Source organism: Neoarius graeffei, chromosome 28, assembly GCF_027579695.1.
Source record: "Neoarius graeffei isolate fNeoGra1 chromosome 28, fNeoGra1.pri, whole genome shotgun sequence".
In the NCBI taxonomy this organism is placed as follows: domain Eukaryota; kingdom Metazoa; phylum Chordata; class Actinopteri; order Siluriformes; family Ariidae; genus Neoarius; species Neoarius graeffei.
Window position 1 is genome coordinate 26156098 of NC_083596.1, and position 27937 is coordinate 26184034.

At 40.4% G+C, this 27937-nt stretch overlaps 1 protein-coding gene across 2 annotated transcripts in view; it reads left to right on the forward strand.

Moving 5' to 3' along the window:
- gpr107 (G protein-coupled receptor 107) overlaps window positions 1-27937 on the forward strand; it is a 128426-nt gene that overhangs the window by 24857 nt on the left and 75632 nt on the right. For both annotated transcript variants that reach the window (XM_060913344.1, XM_060913345.1), the window contains exons 6-12: window positions 1434-1465; window positions 1602-1658; window positions 5189-5311; window positions 25748-25881; window positions 26006-26081; window positions 26230-26303; window positions 26414-26531. In XM_060913344.1, the coding sequence (XP_060769327.1) occupies window positions 1434-1465; window positions 1602-1658; window positions 5189-5311; window positions 25748-25881; window positions 26006-26081; window positions 26230-26303; window positions 26414-26531 (614 nt within the window). The remainder of the gene's footprint in view (window positions 1-1433; window positions 1466-1601; window positions 1659-5188; window positions 5312-25747; window positions 25882-26005; window positions 26082-26229; window positions 26304-26413; window positions 26532-27937) is intronic.

The following is a 27937-nucleotide window of genomic DNA, read 5'->3' on the forward strand; positions in this document are numbered from 1 at the left end:
ACAAACACAGACATGCGCATTCACACGGGACTTGTATTACCACTGGACGTCTGTGTTTTGCCGAAACAGTAGGTAATTCGCGGCGTTATTATTACTTGGCAAATTACGGACATGGCGCATTCGCACGGGACTAAGAACTCAGACGTTCTCTGTAATTATTCTGAATTACTAGAGGTCCACAGGTAATACTTATCCCGTCTGAATAGGGCTAAAGAAAACCTATGAATGAGTAGGGGTGTACAAACTTTTGACTGCTAATGTATAAATAAACCTTCCATTCCAGTCATTAATAAATGTGATGCTTTAGAGATTTCTTTTTCTGAAAATCTTTGGTTTTGGTCAGTTTTAATAATTCCATGGTAAAAGTTAAGTTTAATACGGAAAAGAATGATGTATATTTACCATATTTATCCAGTGTGTATGCTCTTCGATGATTACCCAAATGCAGCATACATAAAATGGCTCTAAATCCAATTTTAGATGAAAACCAAACATTAATATTATTACAGAGCAAATTTAGAAAAATTACAATTTTGCTAGTTAAAGTTTACATGTGCCTTCACTGGCACTTCAGTCTAATGCCAGCAAAGCTGCATTTCCATTAATAATCCATTCATGTTATATAAAGAAGAAGAAGCCTTTATTTTTGTCACATGTACAGCGAAATTCCTCCTCTGCATTTAACCCATCTGAAGCAGTGAATACATGCACGCGTGAGCGCACACACATACGCAGAGCAGGGGGCAGCTATACTACAGCACCCAGGGAGCAAGTGGGGGTTAGGTGCCTTGCTCAAGGGCACTTCAGCCATTCCTGCTGGTCCAGGGAATCGAATTGGCAACCTTTTAGTCCCAAAGCTGCTTCTCTAACCTTTAGGCCATGGCTTCCCCTAAGTGTGTCCACAGATTGATCAGGACAGTGCAAGACGTTCAGTCAGATTCCTTCTGTTTATTTAATCTGATCAGGGCACAGTAATGCAGTGGTTAGTACTGTCACTTCACAGCAAGAAGGTTCCGGGTTCGAACCTCATAGCAGACAGTGGCCTTTCTTTCTGGAGTTTGCATGTTCTCCCTGTGGCTGCATGGGTTTCCTCCAGGTGCTCTGGTTTCCTCCGATATTAGTTCAAAGACCTACAGATTAGGTACAAATAAGCCAGTGCATACTTGGTGCCGGTGTAAAAACCTATGCCAAATCAAATACGCAGATCATAAATTGGGAAGGAGAGCAGCCGAAAGATGATGATGATTTAATCTGATCAGTTTCCTGAGGTCTGAACAACATGTAGGCTGTAGGATAAGGGTACAGTCCAGCTGATGCGAGCTGTGAAAACTTGTGGAGAAATTCCACAGCTCTGAGTTATTGTCTTTAGGTCATTTGTTTTAGTTCTCACCTTGCCCATATTTTATATTGCTTTGTGTTTGTGTCATTTCCAGCCGAGTCTAAATCCAAGCGGGACGTGACTGAGGTAAGAATACTCACTTGCATTCCTTTTCATTCTTCTGGGTGTCACTTGATTATTGCTGGTGCAAAGAAAAGTGCTTTAGATGCTGATTGGAATATTGATTTTTTTTCTTTGTTTTTTTTTTGTTTGTTTCTTTCAGAATAAGGCTGATGACTCGTATCCCCTACAGAGCAAAGGCAATAAGTACTCCTTTGAGGTGGGTTCTTAAGTTGTGCTGCATTAGTGTTGGGTTCAAGGAAATATCAGATAATAATAATGGTGGTGATGATGATAGTATTAAGTTAAATTTCTGTATCACCCTTCATAATCCCAAGGTTGCTTTATGGGGGGAAGGGGACTAAGCAGTAAAAGAGAAATGTTCATGGAAGAGAAGTTGTCAGTTGAGATTTGAAAGTAGAGAAAGGGGAGCAGTCCGAGAGATTAAGGAAGAGAATTCCAGAGTTTAGGGCAATGGCACTGAAGGACCTGCCCACCATGGTGGAAAGTCTGGTGCATGGGACAGCAAGTTAGTTGTTAGAAGACCCAAGTGGAGGTGTAGGGGATCAGTAGCCCCCAAAGGTAGAAGAAAAAGAACTTTATTCATCACACGTACACTTGTGAAATTCCTCTCTGAAGCAGTGAAAACACACACACACACACACACACACACACACACACACACGGGCAATGAACACATACCCAGAGCAGTGGGCAGACATCCTAACAGTGCCCAGGGAGCAGTTGGGGGTTAGGTGCCTTGCTCAAGGACACTTCAGCCTAAGGCCGCCGCATGTCTTTGGACTGTGGGGGGGAAACCGGAGCACCTGGAGGAAAACCGCACGGAGAACATGCAAACTCCATACAGAAAGGCCCCCGTTGGCCGGTGGGCTCGAACCCAGAACCTTCTTGCTGTGAGGCGACAGTGCTAACCACTACACCACCGTGACGCCCAAGATTATGGAGGTTGGAGCAAGATTATGCAGGGCTTTGAAAGTGACAAGCAAGGTTTGAAATTTAATACAGGACTGAACCGGGAGCCAGTATAGCTGAGAGAGGATGGGGGTGATGTGAGCAGAGCGTTTTAGTATGGGTTAGAACTTTTAGCTGCAGAGGTCTGAATATAGTGAAGCTTTCATAAAGACTTTTTGCAGGAAGGCCTATGAAGAGTGCAATAGGGTAATCTAAACAAGACATAGGCTTGGAGTACTCGAGTCCAGGACTCCGACTCAAGTCCGACTCATGCCCTAATTTTAAGGACTCGTGACTCGACTTGGACTTGAGCACTGATTACTCGGACTCGTGCATTAACTGCATTCGGATTCGTAAATTGGAGATGAGGACTTGGATTTTTTTTCTTCGTTTGTAACATGCTGCCATAATTTCGCATAAGATATTTATATCTACATTAATGTTTATACTAATTTTGTGCAAGAGTGTCACACCTGCACGCCTTGGCGTGTGCATCATATAGACTCTCGGTGCACTCCGGACAGCACACGCGCCAAGCAGACTCTCGTGCACGCGCCATAAACAACTCGCACCTGCACAGGATTAAGGTGCAATCAGCATGCCTATATAAGAACTGTGAAAAAAACGCTTACTTTGCGAAGTATTGAGTTGCATTGCTGACACATTACTGAGCCTTGTTTCCTGATCCTTGATTTCCTGTTTCTCGTCTTTGATTCTGCCGAGTCTGCAATAGCCTGTTTGTGCCTCACTCGACCTATTGCCTGTTTTACGATTTTGTCTGCCGTTCTGGATTGTTTACCTGTCTTCACTTGTATTAATAAACACACCTTCTGCACTTGCATCTGTCTCCCAACCACCTCTGACAGAATACTTCACACTCCCTGACAAAGAGAATGCACATTCACCTGTTCATACGTCATGTTCAGGAACAAACTAATGTTAATGGTGCTAAAACAACCGCCGTCAAATGGTGCAGTTGGAGCCTTGTTCTCAGACTCGACTCGCATCAACAGTGGACTCAACTCGGACTCAACTAGAAATTTTTTTTTTTTAATGACTTGGACTTGAACACTGGGGACTTGAGACTGGACTCGGACTCAAGGTTTAGTGACTCGATTACAACACTGACAAGACATGATGAAAACATGAACCAGAGTTTGTGCGTCATTACTAGTCAGAAAGGGACAGATGAGCAATGTTTTTGAGGTGAAAGAAAGCAAGTTTGGTGAGTGACTTAATATGAAAATCAAAATTGCATGATGGATCAAATTTCTGAAGCATACTCCAAGATTTCTGACAACAGGAGGACGCTTAACAAGCACACCGTCAATGCTAATAGAAAAGTTGGATGATTCAAATAGCAGGGGGTTGGGACCAACCAGTAGGACTTTTACATTACAGGCATTTAGCAGACACTCTTATCTAGAGTGATATACAACATGCCCAGAGCAGCCTGGGAGCAATTGGGTGTTAGGTGCCTTGCTAGTCCAGGGAATCAAACCGGCAACCTTTTGGTCCCGAAGCTGTTTCTCTAACCATTAGGCCATTGCTTCCCCCTTGACTCTTCTGCTCCTCGGACCTGCCTGATCCATCCTGGTGCCCTGTGTCTGGTTGGAGTCTCATCGCATCGCTCCTGTGGAGGGTGGCCCCATGTGGACAGTTGGGGGTCGCGCCTGGAGGACGCTCTGGACTCTTGCAATGGTGCTTTTGTGGCTGGGGACTGCAGTTGACTTGCTGACTTTAGGACTACAGTTGTCGAACGGTTTTGTGCTCGGGTTTCCGTTGGTGGGGGGTTTATAGCATCAACGAAGCTGACTTTGTTAGGACTGTTTAATGTTATAGTCATGTTGTCTGTTGTTGCCCAAATGAGGATGGGTTCCCTTTTGAGTCTGGTTCCTCTCGAGGTTTCTTCCTCATGTCGTCTGAGGGAATTTTTCTTTGCCACCGTCGCCACAGGCTCGCTCATTGGGGATAGATTAGGGATAAAATTAGCTCATGTTTTAAGTCATTCAAATTCTGTAAAGCTGCTTTGCGACAATGTTTATTGTTAAACGCGCTCTACAAATAAATTTGACTTCAGTTTTATTGGTGTTTTTAGCAGTGTTTTAATTCCAGATCGACACAATCTCCTCCCTGAGCCCAAATGTGTATGTTTGGTGTCTTTTAGTTTTGCACTGGAATTATGAGGCTTTTGTTGCAACAAGTGCTAATTTTTTTTTTGTGAAGATTTGTTTTTATTAATAGAAACTCTTACAGGATGTTTTATGGTGCATAGCAACCTTCTACAGTTTGTTATAGTGAAAGTTGTATTTTACAAAAAGAACGTACATAAATGTATAATATTACAGGCACACCATACAAGGATGATTTTTGGACATCAGATGAGAAAACAATAAAAAAAATTCAACAAGTGCTATTTGAGAAAGGGAATTTATTTTAAATTGAGATTATGTACCTTTTACGATGCTATTTGTAGCAAGTATATGAAAACGCAGGTATCGATTTAGGGTACGTCAGTTTCATAGGTTCAGTGCAAAACAAAGAAAAAATATTTAGAAATGCTGTGTCAGAAATCTCTCTCTAGCCTTGCCTACCATTTAGGACTGATGAATGTTCCCTGGATTTGCTGAATTAAATTCTGCAGACACACCACACACACAGGAAGAAAGGGTAATACCGAAAACATCTGGCTCAGCAGAAAGCTTTGGCCCTCTGCTGTTAAGAACAATCGATTTGTTTCAACACCTCAACTTTATTGATCGTCTTCTGCTTTTTCAGTTTTACTTCAAAGTAACGACAGACGAGCAGCAAGGCCTCTACAACTTCTACTTCCACAACTGCTTCTCCGCTGCTGCCAACCAGGATGCGTCTTTACCGAACACACTCACTTTCAGCATCGACGTGAGCCAAACATTTTTATTAATTTATTTACGGTTTGTGTGTGTTTTGAATCCCAGAATCCCTGCTACTGTAACTGTAATGTCAGCCAGGCTTCAGTGTACCTGTGACCACACACAAATCATATGAAATAAAATTGCCATCTCTGTTTCCAGTGTAGTCCTGTTTAGGAACAGCATCGATTCTGCAGCATTCACACTTGGCCTATAGCATAAAAACAGAGCACCATTATATCGCCTTATGTTCTGACCAATAGACGTACCATATGATCTCACCTACACACCTTGGACGTAGCAATAGAGGTGGACAGTAACGAAGGACATTTACTTGAGTACTGTACTTAAGTACACTTTTTGAGTATCTGTACTTAAGGTTTTTTTTTTTTTTGAAACTTATGACTTTAACTTCACTACATTTGAAAGACAAATATTGTACTTTTTACTCCACTACATTTCTATCAAGGTCTTTGTTACTATGAAGCAGCTTTGAAAGTGGATGCTTTTTTCTTTTCTAAATCGTGATTGGTTTTTTCGCAGGTGACACTGAGACAGCCTGTCAGTAATCACTAGGGTCACGTCCATAGACTGGATAAAATCAAGTTCAGTGATTGCTCCCCAGCGTTATTTGAACACGATCTGTTGATTGCAGAATGGAAGGAGGTGGTTCTTCTAGGGAACACATGCACCCATGGTTTTACCTAGATCCCATGTTTCAGTTTTCTGAAAGGAATAAAGAGTCGTTTCATTTTAAATGTTTGCTTTGTTTGCCTAAAATGAACCACATCACAGCCGACAAACTCGCTGTACAACCTGTAGAAGCATATTGAGGTCTGTAAACGTTTTATTTCAAGAGAAAGCTTGCAATAAAGTTGTCTGTGCTTTTAGAGCTAGCGATAATGTTGCAATAGCTATGCAGTCTGGTTAGTCAAATAATTTTTTATGGATTTGCCCGCCAAGTTGCCGTAGCCTTGTCCACGGCTAATGTTTACACATGGCTAGTTAACTTAGACGCTGTTAGTGTAACTCCGTGTTTACATGCTAACATGAGTAACGTTAACCTATCTGAAGTCCTTTCAAAAATGTTTTAGCATAATCTTGCCAGATAAACAGAATGTAGAAATCTTTATTTTCTAGTAATGTTAGCTACCCAATATGATTTCGAGTTTGAAAAGAGTTTGCTAGCATGTCAGGTGGTGTTTCACTGACTAGCTAGCTTAACATTAAACCACCATAATGGCACAGCATACGTTCATTTTTGTGAATTCACAAAATAATCCAGTCGGTTGCTTCAGAGACATAAGGTATTATAAGCGTTGTGACAATAATACAACAACGTGTTGACAGAAAATGTACTTTTTTTTTTTTTAAAGATATTTTTTTGGGCTTGTTTCACCTTTATTGGATAGGACAGTGTAGAGACAGGAAATGAGCGGGAGAGAGAGACAGGGAGGGATCGGGAAATGACCTCGGGTCGGAATCGAACCCGGGTCCCCGGATTTATGGTATGGCGCCTTATCCACCTGAGCCACGACGCCCCCGGAAAATGTACTTTTAATACTTAAGTATTTTTAAAAGCAAGTACTTCAGTACTTGAGTAAAAATTTGACTGGACAACTTTCACTTATAACATTTGACCAGTGGGATCTGTACTTTGACTTAAGTAATGAAGTTGGGTACTTTGTCCAGCTCTGCGTAGCAAATCTGTGGATGGGGGGAAAAAAACAAAAAAGGAGAAACAGTGTTTTTTGATTACTAAAACAAACATTTGGTATGTTTACATGCACACTAATATTCCACTATTATTCAGATTGACAGTATTCAGAATTTGATATAGATCATGCGAATTCTGTTTTAGATTTTCCAATTTTTGCATTTTCCGCTTAAGACACGTGGGATATGCTGATGTTATTCAGGTTTGAGGAGCTTTCTTTGGATACGTATACAGTGCATTTGGGATGCGTCTCATTTGGGGGTTTTACGGCTGTTTGTGATACATGGCCTCTTGCCGGTTTATGATCAGCTCTGTGCTTTGAACATCACCCAGACAAATCTAGTTATGTATGACTATGCACAGCTGCATGTGAAGAGGAATATTCGTGGAATATTCATTTTCATTACAAACGTAAATGGCTAAGTAGGAATATTGCCTTTTTCTGAATAAGGGCAAAAACCAGAATATTTTTTGCATGTAAACATGAATGAATGAATGAAGTGATGTCTCATGGCTGCACACAGAGTGCATGTTAAGCCTGGTGCACATGGGCAATTTTTCGTTGCAAGCGTATTGCGAAAATATATGGGTCTATCTCAGAAACTGGGTACTGTGGGGGTACCCCACTAAATATACTCAGTCAATAAACTATACAGTTTTGAATGGTGATGTTGGTTTTAATTTGAAATAAAATGATGAAAGAAATAATACAGGTAAAACTAAATTTTGATGTGAATAGTCTATCCAGATTTTGGCAAAAATTCTGCAAATTTGTGGAAAAATGGCGGCTTGATCTGGGACATGATAAATGGTTGACTACATCGCATTCCCTTAAAAAGGTTGTAGTCCACTGAAAAGTCTACAATTATCACTAATTGTATTTTAAGTTGTAACTTTATACACCTAAGGATTGGTGCACTCACAAAATAATCATAACCATAATAAAACATCATGCAAAATATTTGATCACCATTGTAACTCCATTTTCCGCATACCCAAAACCAATACGATCGTGCATTTTGATCTAAACGGAAAGCCTCAGGGTCAAGGTCACTACCTCATCAAAAGTAGTAACTTAAAATCACTACGCCGTATAAAAATTTAGTTATAAATCTGCGATTTTTCTTTTTTAAAATGAAAGCTGAAAGTTAGGTATAGAATGTTTCTTACAGAATATGTTACGATGGTAGCTGGTCTTGTATGAATTTCTTGAGCTATAAAATGAGTTGTGGTCTATTTTTTACCGTAGCGTGTTATTTGTGTGCGGGGAAGGACACACATTAACAATTTGCATGTGTAGAATGGAATTTTCCACTCCAACAGTTAGAAGTAGATCGTGCTTCCATTTGCGCTCTTTCTGTTACGCGGGTAATCTGTTCGGACGTTATCACTGAAAAGGTGAGTTTTGACAGTTTTATTTTGTTTTAGTCTTGCAGTATAAGGCAATAGAATGTGTGTGGTTTTTTTTTTTTCTTTTTCATCTTACTTTCATATTTCGTAGTGTTTGCGCATTTTTGGCCAATATTTTGCAACCATGGTCAATTTAGATCGAACTTTTGTATAGAATCTACGGCCAGTCATTTTGCCCCGCCCCCGCTCCGTCCAGTGTGGTAGTGATGTCCCGTTGCTCGCGCGCCGCAGCAGAGACCCGCGCATCCTTCAGCCGGTACAGTCGCTGTTCTTTTACCACCGCCGTTATTCTCATCTTTCCAGTGTGTTCTTGATTTTTCCACTCTGTCCTATTTCGCCATATCAAATACCCAAAATGTATCATGTTGTTCATATTTAAGTGAATAATCAATTCAGTCATCATTATTTGGCATTTTTAACCCAAGCAATCAAAAAGAGGAAATGCATTCAATATTTTCACTCATCTGTGAAGGAGGGGCTTTAATTTTTCATAATGTAGTTATTTTATGTAAATCAATTTTACAAAAGCATTTGAATTGTAATCAAAAAAAATTTTCCATAGTGGAGGCCAGATAAAGCAAGATACTATCTTGATTCTTATTAAACATGACAAACATTTGAGTGTTAGGTAAATGCAAAAAAAAATAGTAAAATTAGAAAATGTATTTTTTTATTATTTTATTTCTTTTTTTTTTTTACCATAATGTCCCAAATGAAAGACCAGTTTCTGAGATGGATAAATTTGTTTATTTATTTATTGGACGCAAGTTTCCCCTCCTGTGTGCACGTTGTCTGCAACCAGTAGGTGATTTGGCAGCATGGTAGATCACAGACAGAAAACATTACTTCCAGTAGCCTTTGAGAAAGGCTACCTGAGGTAGTGGTTGAAGTCAATCAATCGGAGCATGTGCCGTAAATAACTCTGCGTACTACGTCACACCACGGGAAAACCAAGCTTGGAACATCTCAGGTTTGAATTTTAAAAAATAGTGAAAGTGCAAATAAAAAACAAAGTTCATAGATAAATTATGTATTGATTCAACAATATCAAAAGCTGTTGTCAGTAGTATTTCATGTGACAGTGTTGATGTTCAAATCAAATGTTTGATTAATTATATATTCGTGGTTTTTTTTGTTTGTTTTCTTTCTTAATTCAATTTTATAATCGTACTATATACATAGATGTTTAGCAAGCTAGTTACTGATTTGGGTAGACCCTACAAGTTCTTAAACCCCTAAAAAAGGAAAAATAAGGCTGTTGCCCTTGTTACAGTAAACTGGATATACAATCCCGATTCCAAAAAAGTTGGGACAAAGTACAAATTGTAAATAAAAACGGAATGCAATAATTTACAAATCTCAAAAACTGATATTGTGTTCACAGTAGAACATAGACAACATATCAAATGTCGAAAGTCAGACATTTTGAAATTTCATGCCAAATATTGGCTCATTTGAAATTTCATGACAGCAACACATCTCAAAGTTGAGACGGGCAATAAGAGGCTGGAAAAGTTAAAGGTACAAAAAAGGAACAGCTGGAGGACCAAATTGCAACTCATTAGGTCAATTGGCAATAGGTCATTAACATGACTGGGTATAAAAAGAGCATCTTGGAGTGGCAGCGGCTCTCAGAAGTAAAGATGGGAAGAGGATCACCAATCCCCCTAATTCTGCGCCGACAAATAGTGGAGCAATATCAGAAAGGAGTTCGACGGTGTAAAATTGCAAAGAGTTTGAACATATCATCTACAGTGCATAATATCATCATAAGATTCAGAGAATGTGGAAGAATCTCTGTGCGTAAGGCCGGAAAATCATATTGGGTGCCCGTGATCTTCGGGCCCTTAGACGGCACTGCATCACATACAGGCATGCTTCTGTATTGGAAATCACAAAATGGGCTCAGGAATATTACCAGAGAACATTATCTGTGAACACAATTCACCGTGCCATCCGCCGTTGCCAGCGAAAACTCTATAGTTCAAAGAAGAAGCTGTATCTAAACATGATCCAGAAGCGCAGACGTCTTCTCTGGGCCAAGGCTCATTTAAAATGGACTGTGGCAAAGTGGAAAACTGTTCTGTGGTCAGACGAATCAAAATTTGAAGTTCTTTATGGAAATCAGGGACGCCGTGTCATTTGGACTAAAGAGGAGAAGGACGACCCAAGTTGTTATCAGCGCTCAGTTCAGAAGGTATGGGGTTGCATTAGTGTGTGTGGCATGGGCAGCTTACACATCTGGAAAGACACCATCAATGCTGAAAGGTATATCCAGGTTCTAGAGCAGCATATGCTCCCATCCAGACGACGTCTCTTTCAGGGAAGACCTTGCATTTTCCAACATGACAATGCCAAACCACATACTGCATCAATTACAGCACCATGGCTGCGTAGAAGAAGGGTCCGGGTACTGAACTGGCCAGCTTGCAGTCCAGATCTTTCACCCATAGGAAACATTTGGCGCATCATAAAACGGAAGATACGACAAAAAAGACCTAAGACAGCTGAACGAGTAGAATCCTACATTAGACAAGAATGGGTTAACATTCCTATCCCTAAACTTGAGCAACTTTGTCTCCTCAGTCCCCAGATGTTTACAGACTCTTGTAAAGAGAAAAGGAGATGTCTGTCAGTGGCAAACATGGCCTTGTCCCAACTTTCTTGAGATGTGTTGTCATGAAATTTAAAATCACCTAATTTTTCTCTTTAAATGATACACTTTCTCAGTTTAAAGATTTTGATATGTCATCTATGTTCTATTCTGAATAAAATATGGAATTTTGAAACTTCCGCATCATTGCATTCCATTTTTATTTACAATTTGTACGTTGTCCCAACTTTTTTGGAATCGAGGTTGTACAAAATAACTGTAGATCTCTTTTATATTTAAATATACCCTTGATGATTTATTGAAGTTCGCTTAACATGGCTCCCTGCAGCATCGGGGGGAACTTGGATAACTGAACAATAATATTTAATATGGATCTAGGAAGAAATATGTTCGCTTATAACGTTTTGGCAGTGTGTAACGACTTCATCATAAACTGATCAATAGTTGGCATTTGTCATTTCAGAGAATATTAGAGGCAAAGTCAATTAAATTGGCATTTTTATGTCGTGATTTCTTACAAGGTGTTCTGCTTCCTTTGACAACTGATGTCCAGATTTTTAAATTTCATGACAACACATCTCAAAAAAGTTGGGACAAGGCCATGTTTACCACTGAGAGACATCCCCTTTTCTCTTTACAAGAGTCTGTAAACATCTGGGGACTGAGGAAACAAAGTTGCTCAAGTTTAGGGATAGGAATGTTAACCCATTCTTGAAGGGCAAATGCTTAGTTTTCCTGCAGTGTGACATGGTACGCAGAGTTATTTATGGCACATGTTCTGATTGGTTGACCTCAAACGCTACCTCAGGTAGCCTTTCTCAAAGGCTACCTGAGGTAGTGTTTTCTGTCTGTGATCTACCGTGCTGTGAGCGATTTGGGGAGGGGAATGCAAGTCACGTGGAAATCACATGTACAGTGGTGCTTGAAAGTTTGTGAACCCTTTAGAATTTTCTATATTTCTGCATAAATATGACCTAAAGCATCATCAGATTTTCACACAAGTCCTAAAAGTAGATAAAGAGGACCTAGTTAAACAAATGAGACAAAATATTATACTTGGTCATTTATTTTGTGAGGAAAATGATCCAATATTACATATCTGTGAGTGGCAAAAGTATGTGAACCTTTGCTTTCAGTATCTGGTGTGACCCCCTTGTGCAGCAGTAACTGCAACTAAATGTTTCCGGTTTCCGTGCTGTGAGCGATTTGGGGAGGGGAATGCAAGTCACGTGGAAATCACATGTACAGTGGTGCTTGAAAGTTTGTGAACCCTTTAGAATTTTCTATATTTCTATAATTCAGAATTCGTTGTTCCATCAATGATGGCAAGCCGTCATTGATCAGTCCTGTACACCGGCTTGGAGGAATTTTAGCCCATTCCTCCGTACAGAACAGCTTCAACTCTGGGATGTTGGTGGGTTTCCTCACATGAACTGCTCACTTTAGGTCCTTCCACAACATTTTGATTGGATTAAGGTCAGGACTTTGACTTGGCCATTCCAAAACATTAACTTTATTCTTCTTTAACCATTCTTTGGTAGAATGACTTGTGTGCTTAGGGTTGTTGTCTTGCTGCATGATCCACCTTCTCTTGAGATTCAATTCATGGACAGATGTCCTGACATTTTCATTTAGAATTCGCTGGTATAATTCAGAATTCGTTGTTCCATCAATGATGGCAAGCCGTCCTGGCCCAGATGCAGCAAAACAGGCCCAAACCATGATACTACCACCACCATGTTTCACAGATGGGATAAGGTTCTTATGCTGGAATGCAGTGTTTTCCTTTCTCCAAACATAATGCTTCTCATTTAAACCAAAGTTATATTTTGGTCTCATTCATCCACAAAACATTTTTCCAATAGCCTTCTGGCTTGTCCACGTCATCTTTAGCAAACTGCAGATGAGCAGCAATGTTCTTTTTGGAGAGCAGTGGCTTTCTCCTTGTGACCCTGCCATGCACACCATTGTTGTTCAGTGTTCTTCTGATGGTGGACTCATGAACATTAACATTAGCCAATGTGAGAGAGGCCTTCAGTTGCTTAGAAGTTACCCTGGGGTCCTTTGTGACCTCGCCAACTATTACACGCCTTGCTCTTGGAGTGATCTTTGTTGGTCGACCACTCCTGGGGAGGGTAACAGTGGTCTTGAATTTCTTCCATTTGTACACAATCTGTCTGTGGATTGGTGGAGTCCAAACTCTTTAGAGATGGTTTTGTAACCTTTTCCAGCCTGATGAGCATCAACAACGCTTTTTCTGAGGTCCTCAGAAATCTCCTTTGTTCGTGCCATGATACACTTCCACAAACGTGTTGTGAGGATCAGACTTTGATAGATCCCTGTTCTTTAAATAAAGCAGGGTGCCCACTCACACCTGATTGTCATCCCATTGATTGAAAACACCTGACTCTAATTTCACCTTCAAATTAACTGCTAATCCTCGAGGTTCACATACTTTTGCCACTCACAGATATGTAATATTGGATAATTTTCCTCAATAAATGAATCACCAAATATAATATTTTTGTCTCATTTGTTTAACTGGGTTCTCTTTATCTACTTTTAGGACTTGTGTGAAAATCTGATGTTTTAGGCCATAAATATGCAGAAATATAGAAAATTCTAAAGGGTTCACAAACTTTCAAGCACCACTGTATTCCTTGGCCACTGTTGGGAACAAGGCGAACTCCCCCATGACCTCCGAGATGCGGTGATCATAAGCCTCTACAAAAACACAGGGGAAAAAGTCCAACTGCTCCATCAAGGAATTACACTGCTCTCCATTGCTGGCAAAATCCTTGCTAGAGTCCTTATCAGTCGACTCGTGACCAGCGTAGCAGATGATCACCACCTCCCTGAGAGTCAATGCAGCTTCAGGGCAAACCGAGGCACCATCGACATGGTCTTCGTACTCCGGCAACTTCAGGAAAAATGCCATGAGCAAAACAAGGGCTTGTACGTGACCTTCATGGACCTGTCCAAAGCCTTTGACACTGTGAGCAGACAGGGACTCTGGCAAATCCTGGAATGCCTGGGCTGCCCCCCAAAGTTCCTGCGGATGGTCATCCAGCTGCACGAAAACCAGTTGGGGCAGGTCCACTATGATGACAAACTCTCTCCAAGCCTTTCACCATCAGCAATGGAGTGAAGCAAGGCTGCATTCTCGTGCCAACACTCTTCTCCATCTTCTTTAGCATGATGCTACACCAGGCCATGGAAGAGCTTGGCGAGGATGATGGCGTCTACATCTGCTATCGCACAGCCGGCAGCCTGTTTAACCTGAGGCGCCTGCTGGCCCACACCGAGACGTTGGAGCACCTGATTTGCAACCTGCTGTTTGCCGATGATGCCGTGCTGGTCACACACTGAGCCAGCCATGCAGCGCATGGTCTCCTGCTTCACAGACGCAGCCCAACAGTTCGGCCTGGAAGTCAGTCTCAAGAAGACACAGGTGCTTCACCAACTTGCACCTTGCGAGGTGTATAATCCTCGCATCTGCATCAGTCCAACTGAACTAAACTCGGTCCAGCAGTTCACTTACCTAGGCTGCACCATCTCATTGGACGCCAAGGAGATCAACAACAGGCTTGCCAAAGCAAACAGCACCTTTGGCAGGCTCCAGAAAAGAATCTGGGGTAACAAGGACCTAAAGAAGAATACCAAGATCCTTGTGTACTATGCTGTGGTCCTGACCACTCTCCTTTACGGCTGAGGCCTGGGTCACCTACCGCTGCCACCTGCACCTCCATCAGTGCTGTCTTTGCTCCATTCTTAACATCCATTGGAGCGACTACATCACGAATGTTGAGGTCCTACAGAGGGCGGAGGCCACCAGTCTTGAGGCCATGCTACTGAAGTCATGGCTGCGATGGGCTAGACACGTGTCCAGAATGGAGGACCATCGATTACCAAAGATTGCCCTGTACGGAGAGCTGTCCTCTGGCCATTGAAACCCAGGGGCCCTAGTCAAGAGGTATAAAGATCTCCTGAAGGCTTCCCTGAAGATCTGCAACATCAACCCCAACTCCTGGACATCTCTCTCTTCAGACTGTGACAGCTGGCGAAAAACTGTTCACAGTGCTGTCAGTTCCTTTGAGGATGATCGGACAGCAAACCTGGAGGACAAAAGGAGCAGAAGGAAAAATAGACCACTGCTCCCAACCCTGATTTCATGCTGACCTGCAACCTCTGTGGCCAAACCTGTCTGTCGAGGATAGGTCTCATCAGTCACAAGAGAGCCTGTAGCTGATGTGGGCATTTCCCCTCATAAATATTTGTTCGCAAATCAAAGCCAAGAGAGACTTTGTGGGCAAGGATTGGCTTAGCCTTTGGAGGTGATTGCTTCGTTATCGCAAAGACATGCGCAACAAGTTGACAGCTAGCGGCGAGGTATTTTTGTAGCAGAATATCAAGCATGTTTGATACCTGCAATCTGTCGCAAGCCACAAAAAATTGCCATTGCAAATAGCTGCACACGAAGTGGGTTTTTTACATTTTTATTTTGTTTTTTTTTTTCTCCTTGCTTGCATCAAAAAGTTGCGTGACGGAAAATTGCCTATGTGCGCCGGGCTTTATGAAGGCCAGTTTTCACCTCCTTGTTTCACTCTTTTCAGCAGAAGAACAGAAACTTTTTTGGTATGATTTACTTATTTAATCAGACATTAATATTCCTGCCCTGTGTCTGAAATCACTCACTCATTCACTACTCCCTACTCACTATATAGGGAATTACTATATAGTGAGCGCATTGGTAAAATGAAAAAACACTTTTTAACGCTACTCCGCCGTGCTGTTATTTACATCGTTACTGTCGCACAATTAAAATGTGCCAGATCAGTCGGCTGTTGGGTTTTCAAAATAATAAATACATGCGTGTATTTTTGTGATAAATTCATATTATACTGAGCGCATTTCCCACATTAATAAATACAAAGTACCTGCATCTTTCAGTTCTTTTAAAATCAAGGCTGAATACTTTCTTCTTTCCCACTGCCTTTTATAAAATCAAATTTGAGGCTTTTGATTAATTCCTCGCTCTGCACTGTAAGTTTTGTTCTTGTATTTTGTGTTATTCTATTTTAGCTTGCTTATTTTCTATTCTCTTACTATTTTTTTAATTGTACTTGAATGTCCGTTTAATGTGTTTCTTCCTCTGTCCATTCAACACCCACCCCCCCAAGCGCAACCGCAATACATGATGGTATGTATTGCTTGGTTAGTGACCATCAGTTGTATACTATTCATGATGCATTGTGGGGTACTTTGAGTCCACTACAGTGGTGCTTAATTTTGTGAACCCTTTAGAATTTTCTATATTTCTGCATAAATGACTTAAAACATCAGATTTTCACACAAGTCCTAAAAGTAGATAAAGAGAGCCCAGTTCAACAAATGAGAAGAAAAACATTTATACTTGGTCATTTATTTATTGATGGAAATGATCCAGTATTACATATCTGTTAGTGGCAAAAGTATGTGAACCTCTAGGATTAGCAGTTAAATTGAAGGTGAAATTAGAGTCAGGTGTTTTCGATCAATGGGATGACAGTCAGGTGTGAGTGGGTGTCCTGTTTTATTTAAAGAACAGGGATCTATCAAAGTCTGATCTTCACAACACATTTGTGGAAGTGTATCATGGTACGAACAAAGGAGATTTCTGAGGACCTCCAGAAAAAGCCTTGTTGATTCTCATCAGGCTGGAAAAGGTTACAAAACCATCTCAAAAGAGTTTGGACTCAATCAATCCACAGTCAGATTGTGTACAAATGGAGGAAATTCAATACCATTGTTACCCTCCCCAGGAGTGGTCGATCAACAAGGATCACTCCAAGAGCAAGGCGTGTAATAGTTGGCGAGGTCACAAAGGACCCCAGGGTAACTTCTAAGCAACTGAAGGCCTCTCTCAGATTGGCTAATGTTCATGAGTCCACCATCAGGAGAACACTGAACAACGGTGTGCATGGCAGGGTTGCAAGGAAAAAGCCACTGCTCTCCAAAAAGAACATTGCTGCTCATCTGCAGTTTACTAAAGATCATGTGGACAAGCCAGAAGGCTATTGGGAAAAATGTTTTGTGGACAGATGAGACCAAAATAGAACTTTTTTTGGTTTAAATGAGAAGCATTATGTTTGGAGAAAGGAAAACACTGCATTCCAGCATAAGAACAAATGGAGGAAATTCAATACCATTGTTACCCTCCCCAGGAGTGGTCGATCAACAAGGATCACTCCAAGAGCAAGGCGTGTAATAGTCGGCGAGGTCACAAAGGACCCCAGGGTAACTTCTAAGCAACTGAAGGCCTCTCTCAGATTGGCTAATGTTCATGAGTCCACCATCAGGAGAACACTGAACAACGGTGTGCATGGCAAAATCTGTGAAACATGATGGTGGTAGTATCATGGTTTGGGCCTGTTTTGCTGCATCTGGGCCAGGATGGCTTGCCATCATTGATGGAACAATGAATCCTGAATTATACAGTGCCTTGAAAAAGTATTCATACCCCTTGAACTTTTTCACATTTTTCCACCTTACCACCACAAACTTAAAAGTTTTTTATTGAGATTTTATGTGATAGACCAACACAGAGTAGCGCATAATTGTGAAGTGAAACGAAAATGATAAATGGTCTTCAAAATTTTAAACACATAAAAATCTGAAAAATGTGGTGTGCATTAGTATTCAGCCCCCTGTACTCTGATACCTCTAAATACAATCCAGTGCAATCAATTGCCTTCAGAAGTCATCTAATTAGTTAATAGAGTCCTACTGTGTGTAATTTACTCTCAGCATAAATACACTTGTTCTGTGAAGGCCTCAGTGGTTTGTTAGAGAACACTGAAGAACAAACGGCATCATGAAGACCAAAGAACTCACCAGACAGGTCAGGGATAAAGTTCTGGAGAAGTTTAAAGCAGGGTTAGGTTATAAAAAAATATCCCAAGCTCTGAGCATCTCAAAAAGCACTGTTCAATCAATCATTCAAAAATGGAAAAAGCATGGCACAACTGCAAACCTACCAGGACATGGCTGTCCACCTAAACTGACGGAGCGAGCAAGGAGAGCACTGGTCAAAGAAGCAGCCAAGAGGCCCATGATCACTCTGGAGGAGCTGCAGAAATCCACAACTCCGGTGGGAAAATCTGTGCACAGGACAGCTGTAAGTCGTACACTCCACAAATCTGGCCTTTTTGGAAGAGTGGCAAGAAGAAAGCCATTGTTGAAAGACAGGCATAAGAAGTCCCATTTGCAGTTTGCCAGAAGCCATGTAGGGGACACAGCAAACATGTGGAAGAAGGTGCTTTGGTCAGATGAGACCAAAGTTGAACTTTTTGGCCTAAATACAAAGTGCTATGTGTGGCGGAAAACTAACACTGCTCATCACCCTGCACACACCATCCCCACTGTGAAACATGGTGGTGGCAGCATTGTGCTATAGGGATGCTTTTCTTCAGCAGGGACAGGGAAGCTGGTCAGAGTTGATGGGAAGATGGATGGAGCTAAATCCAGGCAATCCTGGAAGAAAACCTGTTGGAGGCTGCAAAAGACTTGAGACTGGGAAGGAGATTCACCTTCCAGCAAGACAATGACCCTAAACATACAGCCAGAGCTACAATGGAATGGTTTAGATCAAAGAATATTCATGTGTTAGAACGGCCCAGTCAAAGTCCAGACCTAAATCCCATTGAGCATCTGTGGCAAGACTTGAAAATTGCTGTTCACAGACGCTCTCCATCCAATCTGGCTGAGCTTGAGCTATTTTGCAAAGAAGAATGGGCAAAAATTTCAGTGTCTAGATGTGCAAAGCTGGTAGAGACATACCACAAAAGACTTACAGCTGTAATTGCAGCAAAAGGTGGCTCTACAAAGTATTGATGTAAGGGGGCTGAATACTAATGCACACCACATTTTTCAGATTTTTATTTGTTTAAAATTTTGAAGGCCATTTATCATTTTTGTTTCACTTCACAATTATGCGCTACTCTGTGTTGGTCTATCACATAAAATCTCAATAAAAAACTTTTAAGTTCGTGGATGTAAGGTGGAAAAATGTGAAAAAGTTCAAGGGGTGTGGGTGCAATCAGTTAATTATTGAAATTAAGTGATCAATCTCATTAAATCAGTCTCATTAAATTTTGAAGGTCAATAATTAAAATGAATCAATCCCATTGAATCGTTTACTTTGACTCATTTGAATTGAATCATACCATAGAATCAGTCTCATTTGAAGTGAATCATTCAGTGAATCGTTCATTGAATCATTTAGTGAATCGTTCAATGAATCATTTAGTGAATCGTTCAATGAATCATACCATTAATCCTGGTGCTTAATAATAAATTACCAAACAGCTAAATTATGGTATATTTCCAAATTATTACGATCACTTACCATATTACATAACTTGTATGCACCTCTTTGAATTCTTTGAGAAGATTGGGGACTTCAGATATTGTTCACACAAATAAAACAGTTTGTTTAATAAATGAATTTATTATACAAAAAAATAAATCAATATATACAAATATGGTGTGTGTGTATGTGTGTGTGTGTGTATGGCCTAGCTGGTTGCTAGCTAAAACAAAGGAATGTTATCTAAATAGAACAAAGGATTAGCTCTGTTGCTAATGTGTGTGTGTGTGTGTGTGTGTGTGTGTGTGTGTGTGTGTGTGTGTGTGTGTGTGAAGGACTTGACCATGTGTTTACCCTCGTGTAGCTAACTACACGTGGTGGAGGCCTAGATTAGCCTTGTGTTGCTAGTGTGTGTTTGTGAAAGGCCCTATGGCCTAGCTAAAGTGTGTTTGTTAGGCCTGGTGAGGCCTACTGAGCACGTGTTGCTAAAGACAAAGGGAAGCTATCTAAAGTGTATCAGGCCTGGTCAGGCCTGTTGAGCACGTGTTTTCTCAGTAACAAAAAGATTCCACACTCATAACATTACCAAACTCACTGAAGCCTTGATAAGGTCAAATGTATGATAAGGAAATTAAAGTGTTAGTCAGAGAGGAGCATGCACAACCTATTAAACAATTGAGAGAACATAGAACCAAAATAAATCAACACGCTGCGTGTCTCAGTGTAATGAATAAACCTGGGTTTAAATTCACACTTTCAAATAAAAGCAAATTCCTAAGACTATCTTAATTATGCCCAAATGCCAAAATCTTACTTAATCCTGCCTTTAGCAAGATATGAAGAACTATTTGCCGGTGTAGTTTCGGGCCTCGCCGTGGGAGCACGTGAGCCGCTCGTGATGGAGGCGTAGAAAACTTTCGGGTCCAGCGGAGCACTTGGGTGGTTCCCGTGGAAAGCAGAGGATTCTTGGTCCGAACCTCAGCGTTCATGAGGAAAAGTCTCTGATCAGAATAAGATGCACAGCGCTTTTGAGTTAAAAAGGATTCAATCGCTTCTTAACTTTTAACTGCCTGGGCTGCAGTCGTGACGTCACTTCTAATACAAGTAAACCGGTTGTAACTCAGGTTGAGTTTAAAGATCGCGCTATTCTGGACTTTTACCTTGGCCAGTGGTTAGGCACAGAACACGCTGGATGGTGAATCTTGCAAGAAAGAAGTGTTCGGGTTTGAGAGCATCTCTTTATGCGTCCAGACTCCTCGGAAACCGGACGCGAGAGACCAAATGGCGGAGCTTCCGCCTGGACTTGTACGCGCATGGTGGACTGACGTAGATGATCCCGCCCACGCGTGACGTAGGTCACGCGGAAGTTGCCTGGGAATTGTAGTTCTGACACAAGATGGCGGCATGATACCTACAAGGGGTATGAATACTTTTTCAAGGCACTGTACCGGCGAATTCTAAAGGAAAATGTCAGGACATCTGTCCCTGAACTGAATCTCAAGAGAAGATGCGTCCTGCAGCAAGACAATGACCCTAAGCACACAAGTCGTTCTACCAAAGAATGGTTAAAGAAGAATAAAGTTAATGTTTTGGAGTGGCCAAGTCAAAATCCTGACCTTAATCCAATCGAAATGTTGTGGAAGGACCTGAAGCGAGCAGTTCATGTGAGGAAACCCACCAACATCCCGGAGCTGAAGCTGTTCTGTACGGAGGAATGGGCTAAAATTCCTCCAAGCCAGTGTGCAGGACTGATCAACAGTTACCGGAAACGTTTAGTTGCAGTTATTGCTGTACAAGGGGGTCACACCAGATACTGAAAGCAAAGGGTTGCATACTTTTGCCACGCAAAGATATGTAATATTGTATCATTTTCCTCAATAAATAAATGACCAAGTATAATACTGTAATTTTGTCTCATTTGTTTAACTGGGTTCTCTTTATCTACTTTTAAGACTTGTGTAAAAATCTGGTGATGTTTTAGGTCATATTTATGCAGAAATATAGAAAATTCTAAAGGGTTCACAAATTTTCAAGCACCACTGTATATAGGGTGTAATAATTCTCACTATACATTTGGACAGCACTACAAAACGGCAAACTCGCCATATAGTGAGCAGTGAGTGATTTCAGACACAGGGCTGGTTCCCTTTTAACTTTGAAAGAATAGACTGTGCTCTTGGCGCCTGATATTATTAATTGTGACTTAAATCAGTAACTCGAAATGTAGACGTGACCTCATTCACAAAACATCCGCTAGTAAAATACAGTCTGCTACAGTGATGCAGGGATGTAATAAATATACACTACATATCGTTTCAAAGAATAGCACATGAGAATTTTGATCTCATTTCTGAGCCTAACGTCTGTTTCCTCAGGAATCATGCAGCCCCGTGTATAACAATATATTCCTGTATTACAGTATCACTCGTCTTCTGACGTGCAGTATAGCTTATGTTCCCAGGTACAGAACATCCTTTGAAATATGCTATAAGGTTAAGAGTAATCCTCTTAACACATCAGTTTTAATAACTATCCAGATGTTTCCCAAACGGAATATGATAATTGTCTTGCTAATTTCTTCTATGAAAGTACAAAGTTGTAAGCTGATACTGTGATGTAGTTTTAGGATGTTTTCATATTTCATGCAAGTCTTTGAGTTTGCACATCATTGTAGGTTTGTTTATACCAGAAGTTTTGAACATACTGAATTGGCCTGATAAAGGTGAAAATCAACTTCTGGATTTAAATTTTTTAAATGAACTAGTAATTAAAACAAAAAGGGCAAAATGGAGCGATAGGCTTAAGGCCATAAATTCAGCTACTAAAGAAATGTGCTAATTCTTAATCAGGACGCTAAAAATTGATGTAACCATGTCTCTGTACAAAATGATAAATTTATGGTTTTATGTAATCCCAGTTCCACAAGTCCATCTCAGTTCCAGGCTATACTGAAAAGTGAACTTTTAACAAGAGTTATTAATATGTTAGTGTCCTATGGAACTGTTTTATGCTTGACCCACGTTATATTCAGGGTTCCCACAGGTCATGGAATTTCTGGCATATGAGTGATTCCACGCTTATGGGTACTGAAATAGGGACATGAACTTATTTTTAAAAATTCACCTAAAACCATTTCTTTTTTTACCATCAGGTCACAAAACATGTAATCTTTAATGAATGATATGTTAAAAGATAACTTTAATTTTCTGAGATGTAATAAAAACATATTTATATGCCAAAGTCAGAACGTAACAGAAGTGTTGTGGACATATAGATTCTCAATTTTAACAATGTAGAATTACTTTTTGAAACATAGGAAGGTGATGTTTTAGCAAATATAATTAATAAACATGTGTAGTAGAATAAACATACACATTCTTTCAATAAGATTAACATGGTATATAGCTAGATTGTAATTAATTTGTAACAGATGCGAGATGGACAGTCGTAACAGAAGTAATGTAACAGACATCATTTTGGAACTCATAGGCTTGACTTTGGCATATAAATATGTTTTTATTACATCTCAGAAAATTAAAGTTATCTTTTAACATATCATTCATTAAAGATTACATGTTTTGTGACCTGATGGTAAAAAAAGAAATTGTTTTAGGTGAATTTTTAAAAATAAGTTCATGTCCCCATTTCAGTACCCATAAGCGTGGAATCACTCATATCAGGAAATTTTAAAGTCTATTCCAGACATCAAAAGTCAGGGGATGTGATCATTTCTGTGGCCAAGTCGTGGAATACCATGGGATTTGTTTGTAGCACGTTTAAATTGTAGTTGCCGTTTATCAAGTTGTAATATTTTCCATGCAGTGGTTTTTTTTTTTTCTTTTTTTTTTCATTGTTTAAGCAGTAAACTTTTAAGTTTTGTACTGAAGACATCTGTGAGCTTAAATAAAGCTCGCAAATTGATGGGTTTAAAATACTGTGGCTGGTTTGTGTGTGGGTGGGGTTTTTTTTTCTTTCTTTTCTTCCCTTTCCCCTGTTCATTATAGTGCAAGGGAATTCAGCTTTTTAGTCAGTGAAAGTCAGGGAACTGTCAGAGAATTTCACATTTGACTTCAATGAGTGGGAGCCCTGGGCGTTGGATTAGGTGTAACGTGGTCTGTTGTCCAAAATGATCTTGACACTCCTGATTTACATCCTGATATAAATTTCTCATTTTATGGACCACTTCTGCTGTTTGGACAAAAATCTTAAAGGTAGATTGCCTTTCAGATTTTTCAGGTTTAGGTCATAAAAATAATTTTTCCTGACACCCAATTATTTTTGTTTAGTGGACTGAGAGCTGCTGAATTCGAATCACAGACTTCCAGTTTTATGGAGGTTTTTTTTTTTTATGCCTCCACCACCTTAAGGTGCAGGAGGCATTATGTTTTCGGGTTGTCCGTCTGTCCATCCGTGCGTGTGTCTGTCCCAAAACCTTGTGAACACGATATCTCAAAGGCTAATGAAAGGAATTTCACCAAACCTTCACCATTTGTGCGCTTTGAGACAAACATGAACTGATTTAGATTTTGAGGTTAAAAGGTCACAGGTCAAGATTACTGTGAGGTCAAATGTCCATCCCCAAATCACAACTTAATAAGGCGTGTAGTCTACCAGGCGGAGGCATCCCCATTGACTCCGTTGGCGTTGAGTTCTATCTAGCTTTTTTGTGTGTGTTGTGTTTTTTTTTTTTTTTTTTTTTTTTTTAAATGAATAGAACAATTAATGAATTTAGGGCCACGTGGCCCTAAATTCTCTGCTATTTTTTTTTTTTTTCCTGCTTCACCATGACTCAATTCAAGATTCTACCCCTGTGTCTGAAATTGCTCACTCATTCACTACTCCCTATATAGGGAATTACTATATAGAGGACTATATAGTGAGCTCACTGGTAAAATGAAAAAAAAAAAAAAAACACTTCGGACACTAGTCCATCACGCTGTTATTTACGTCGTCATTGTCGCACAATTAAAACATGCCCAATCAGTCGGCTGGTGGGTTTTCAAAATAATAAATACATGCATGTTTTTGTGATAAATCCATATTATACTGAGCGTATTTCCCACATTAATCAATACAAAGTACCTGCATCTTTCAGGGTTTTTGTTTGTTTGTTTGTTTAAATCAAGGCTGAATACTTTCTTCTTTGCTACTGCCTTTTATTAAATCAAATTTGAGACTTTGATTTTTCAGTGCGACCACAATGCATGATGGGATATATTGCTTTGGTTAGTGACCATCTGTTGTACACTACTTTTCATGATGCATTGTGGGATACTTTGAGTGCACTATGTAGGGTGTAAATAATCCTCACTGAGGTTTTGGACAGCACTACAAAATGGCGTTCCCACTATATAGTGCCCTATGCAGTGAGGAGGGAGTGATTTCGGACACGGTACATCATGCATCACGTGGTGGGCTTTTCCCGTTCGCGCAAGGCATTGTGGGATACAAATTTGAAACAGGAGAGAAAAAAATGGAGGATGTGTGTGTGCGAATGAAACGCGAAAGACTGACCACAATAATGGAAAGTGAGAAGAAAAGTGTTATGTTGCGAAGGAAAGGAATCGCAGGACCAAACTAATAAATATCGGCGGTCAGTGAGCACCTTGGTGTGATCAGCTGTTTGTTTAGTGACCGACTTATGTAACTGTCAGTGCACGGTCAAGGTAAACCTGCAGATGGCAGTAATGCAACACTGGATGCCAGCTGCCATAAAACCCAACAGAAGAAGGTAAACCTGCGCATGCATACACCAGACTTCCTCTGTCTGCTTGACTGTGCAAAGTGAGCGATTTCATGTGCATTACTTGCTAAGGAATCCTTTTAAATTAATTAACTTCCCAGCCACAGAATGGCTTGGGTTTTTATTATTCTTTTTTTTTTTGTCCCTTTTGAGATATTACAGAAATAAACTTGTATCACAATAACCAAATTTCAGAGGGAACTAAATTTTTATAAATAGTGGGGTTTTTGTTTGTTGTTTTTAAATATATAAATAAATTGACTTAATTTATTGCTACTTTTGCTTGAGACCGATCAGTGATCGGTTGAAGGCTTCAAGCTGCTTCATTTTTAAATGTAGCAGTAATTCAGCATTTTTAAGTTATATTCACTTGCATAGTCACGTGAATGCTCCATACATCAAGAAGGATTTCCATTTCCTGTGCAGAGCCCAACACTGCTTTCTCCACCACAGTGAAACCCCAGACTTGAACCATGGATTGCCCTGTTTTTTTTTTTTTTTTTTTTTTTTTTTTTTTGGTTGTGAAAGTGAATTAGAAGTACCAATAAAGTGAACTGAATCCTGAATCAATTTAAATGCTTTTGACAGCAAGTTGTTGAATTGGTCTGATTTCAGATCAACATAGAGGAGAAGAATCCGGACAGCTTCCTGTCTGCTGGAGAGATTCCTCTCCCCAAACTCTACATCTGCATGTCTGTGTTTTTCTTTCTCATTGGGACACTGTGGGTCCATGTTCTTCGCACGCGCAGGTACAGCAGTTGCTCAAAAACAACCAGTAGCTCAAATGTTTTTTGTTATCTTTTGCAACAGCGTAAACACAATGTAATGCACTGTTTCGTGCTTCATCTCCATCTTCGTTTCTTTTCTTTACAGAGCCGACGTGTACAAAATCCACTGGCTTATGGCAGCTCTTCCATTCACCAAGTCTCTCTCGCTCATTTTCCATGCTGTAAGAAGTGAACTTCCTAAAGTCTAATTGATCCACTTTTAGCTGAGTTCACCCTGTGTGAACCGTAGTAGCAGTGATCTATAACTTGTATTTTGTGTTATCACAAATCAGTTTTTGAATTGTTGATGGAACGCACTCTGCTTTTCAGATTGATTACTATTACATCTCCAACCAAGGCTTTCCTATTGAAGGCTGGGCCGTGGTCTACTACATTACACACCTGTGAGTGATGTAGAACTAAAGAACTGACCATGTGTGGGCTCCCCCCCCATGTTTGAAAGTAACTGTTTGATCATGGAGCCTATTTTTATTTCAGACTGTTTTCTCTGCAGGCTGAAGGGGGCACTGCTGTTTATCACTATAGCTTTGATAGGGACTGGCTGGGCCTTCGTCAAACACATCCTCTCAGACAAGGACAAAAAGATCTTCATGATTGTCATCCCCTTACAGGTACACTTGCAATTTTGTAATGCTTTTTTCTTTTCCTCCACATTTATCATTAAAAGTAAAGCACAGAGTAATTCTGATGAAGATGGTGGCATTTAGGCCAGTGACGATGTTAAGGCCCATTATATTTTTGTTGATTTATAGTGGGTTCATAAAGGATTCAGACCCCTTCCCTTTTTTGCAGACTTTATTGTGTTCTAGATTTCATTTAAAATGGATTAAGCCATTAATCTCTACAAAGTAATCCATAATAACAAACTGAACATGTTTTTAGACCTTTTTTTGCAAATAAAAAAAATCCATCCGAAATCTGTCCTTGTACATAAATATTCAGAGACTTTTTATAGAAATGCTCTTGGCAGCAAATACAGCTTGTGAATAATTTTGGATAAGTCTTGGGGGGGAAAAAAACTTTGCATACCAAGCGTTGGGCTATTTCTTGGCTGATCTCAAGCTCAATCTGATTGGATGGAAAGTGTTCTTGAACTGCCATGTTCAGGTCTCTCCACAGATGTTCTATGTTCTCAGACTGGGCTTTGGCCTCTCAATGACATTCAGAGACTTGTTCTGAAGTAGCAACTCCCAGCACTATCTTGGCTGTATGCTTTGGGTCATTGTTGTGCTAAAAGGTCAACCTGTCTGTGAAGGTCCTCAGTCATCCAGATCATAGTAAACCGTTGTTGGTAAAGAAGGCAACTGGGCTTGCTTGAAATTTTTGAAGATGTTTTACCTCTCATCTGAAGGGCTTCTTCAGTTTTGTCTGACTAATGGGGAGTTCCAGGTATTTATCCTCTAGTGGATCAAAAGCAACCTAGAGGAGTAAAAGAAGCCATCTTCGTCAACCTGGAACAACCATCACTGAACAGTGGAGGTGCTCTGAGACACCACTTGTCAGCCACCTACAGTGCAGTCCTTGGCACACTTTCCAGAAAACTGAATACGTATCCACACCAAAACTCCGCTGACTTCAATGACTCACATGATAGCAGAGAGACCCAACGACCCACAGAGCCTCTAGGCTGCTAATTCTTGGGTTTCAAGTGACATCACATACGCCTCATTAGTTATTCAAAACTTTTAGCTGGTGGTCTACTAAAGCTCAGTTGACAAAGTCAGTGTGTTTACATGCACATAGAGAAAATCGAATTTCTGCCGTTGCTCGACTGAAATCGAAGTTCTAAATGCCATGGAAACACCTTAGCTAGGCTGAAATCGAACCGAACTTGATTTATCATAATCGAGCTACACGACCTAGATTATGCGATTTTAGCCAAGCTACTTGGTGCATGTAAACCCTATGGAGCTACGTAGTCGAGCTACTTACTTCAGTACTGCCCCTTCCGGAAGTGACGAGTGACGAGACCACAAGCGGGAAACACAACAGCCTCGGTCGGCATGACAACGAATCA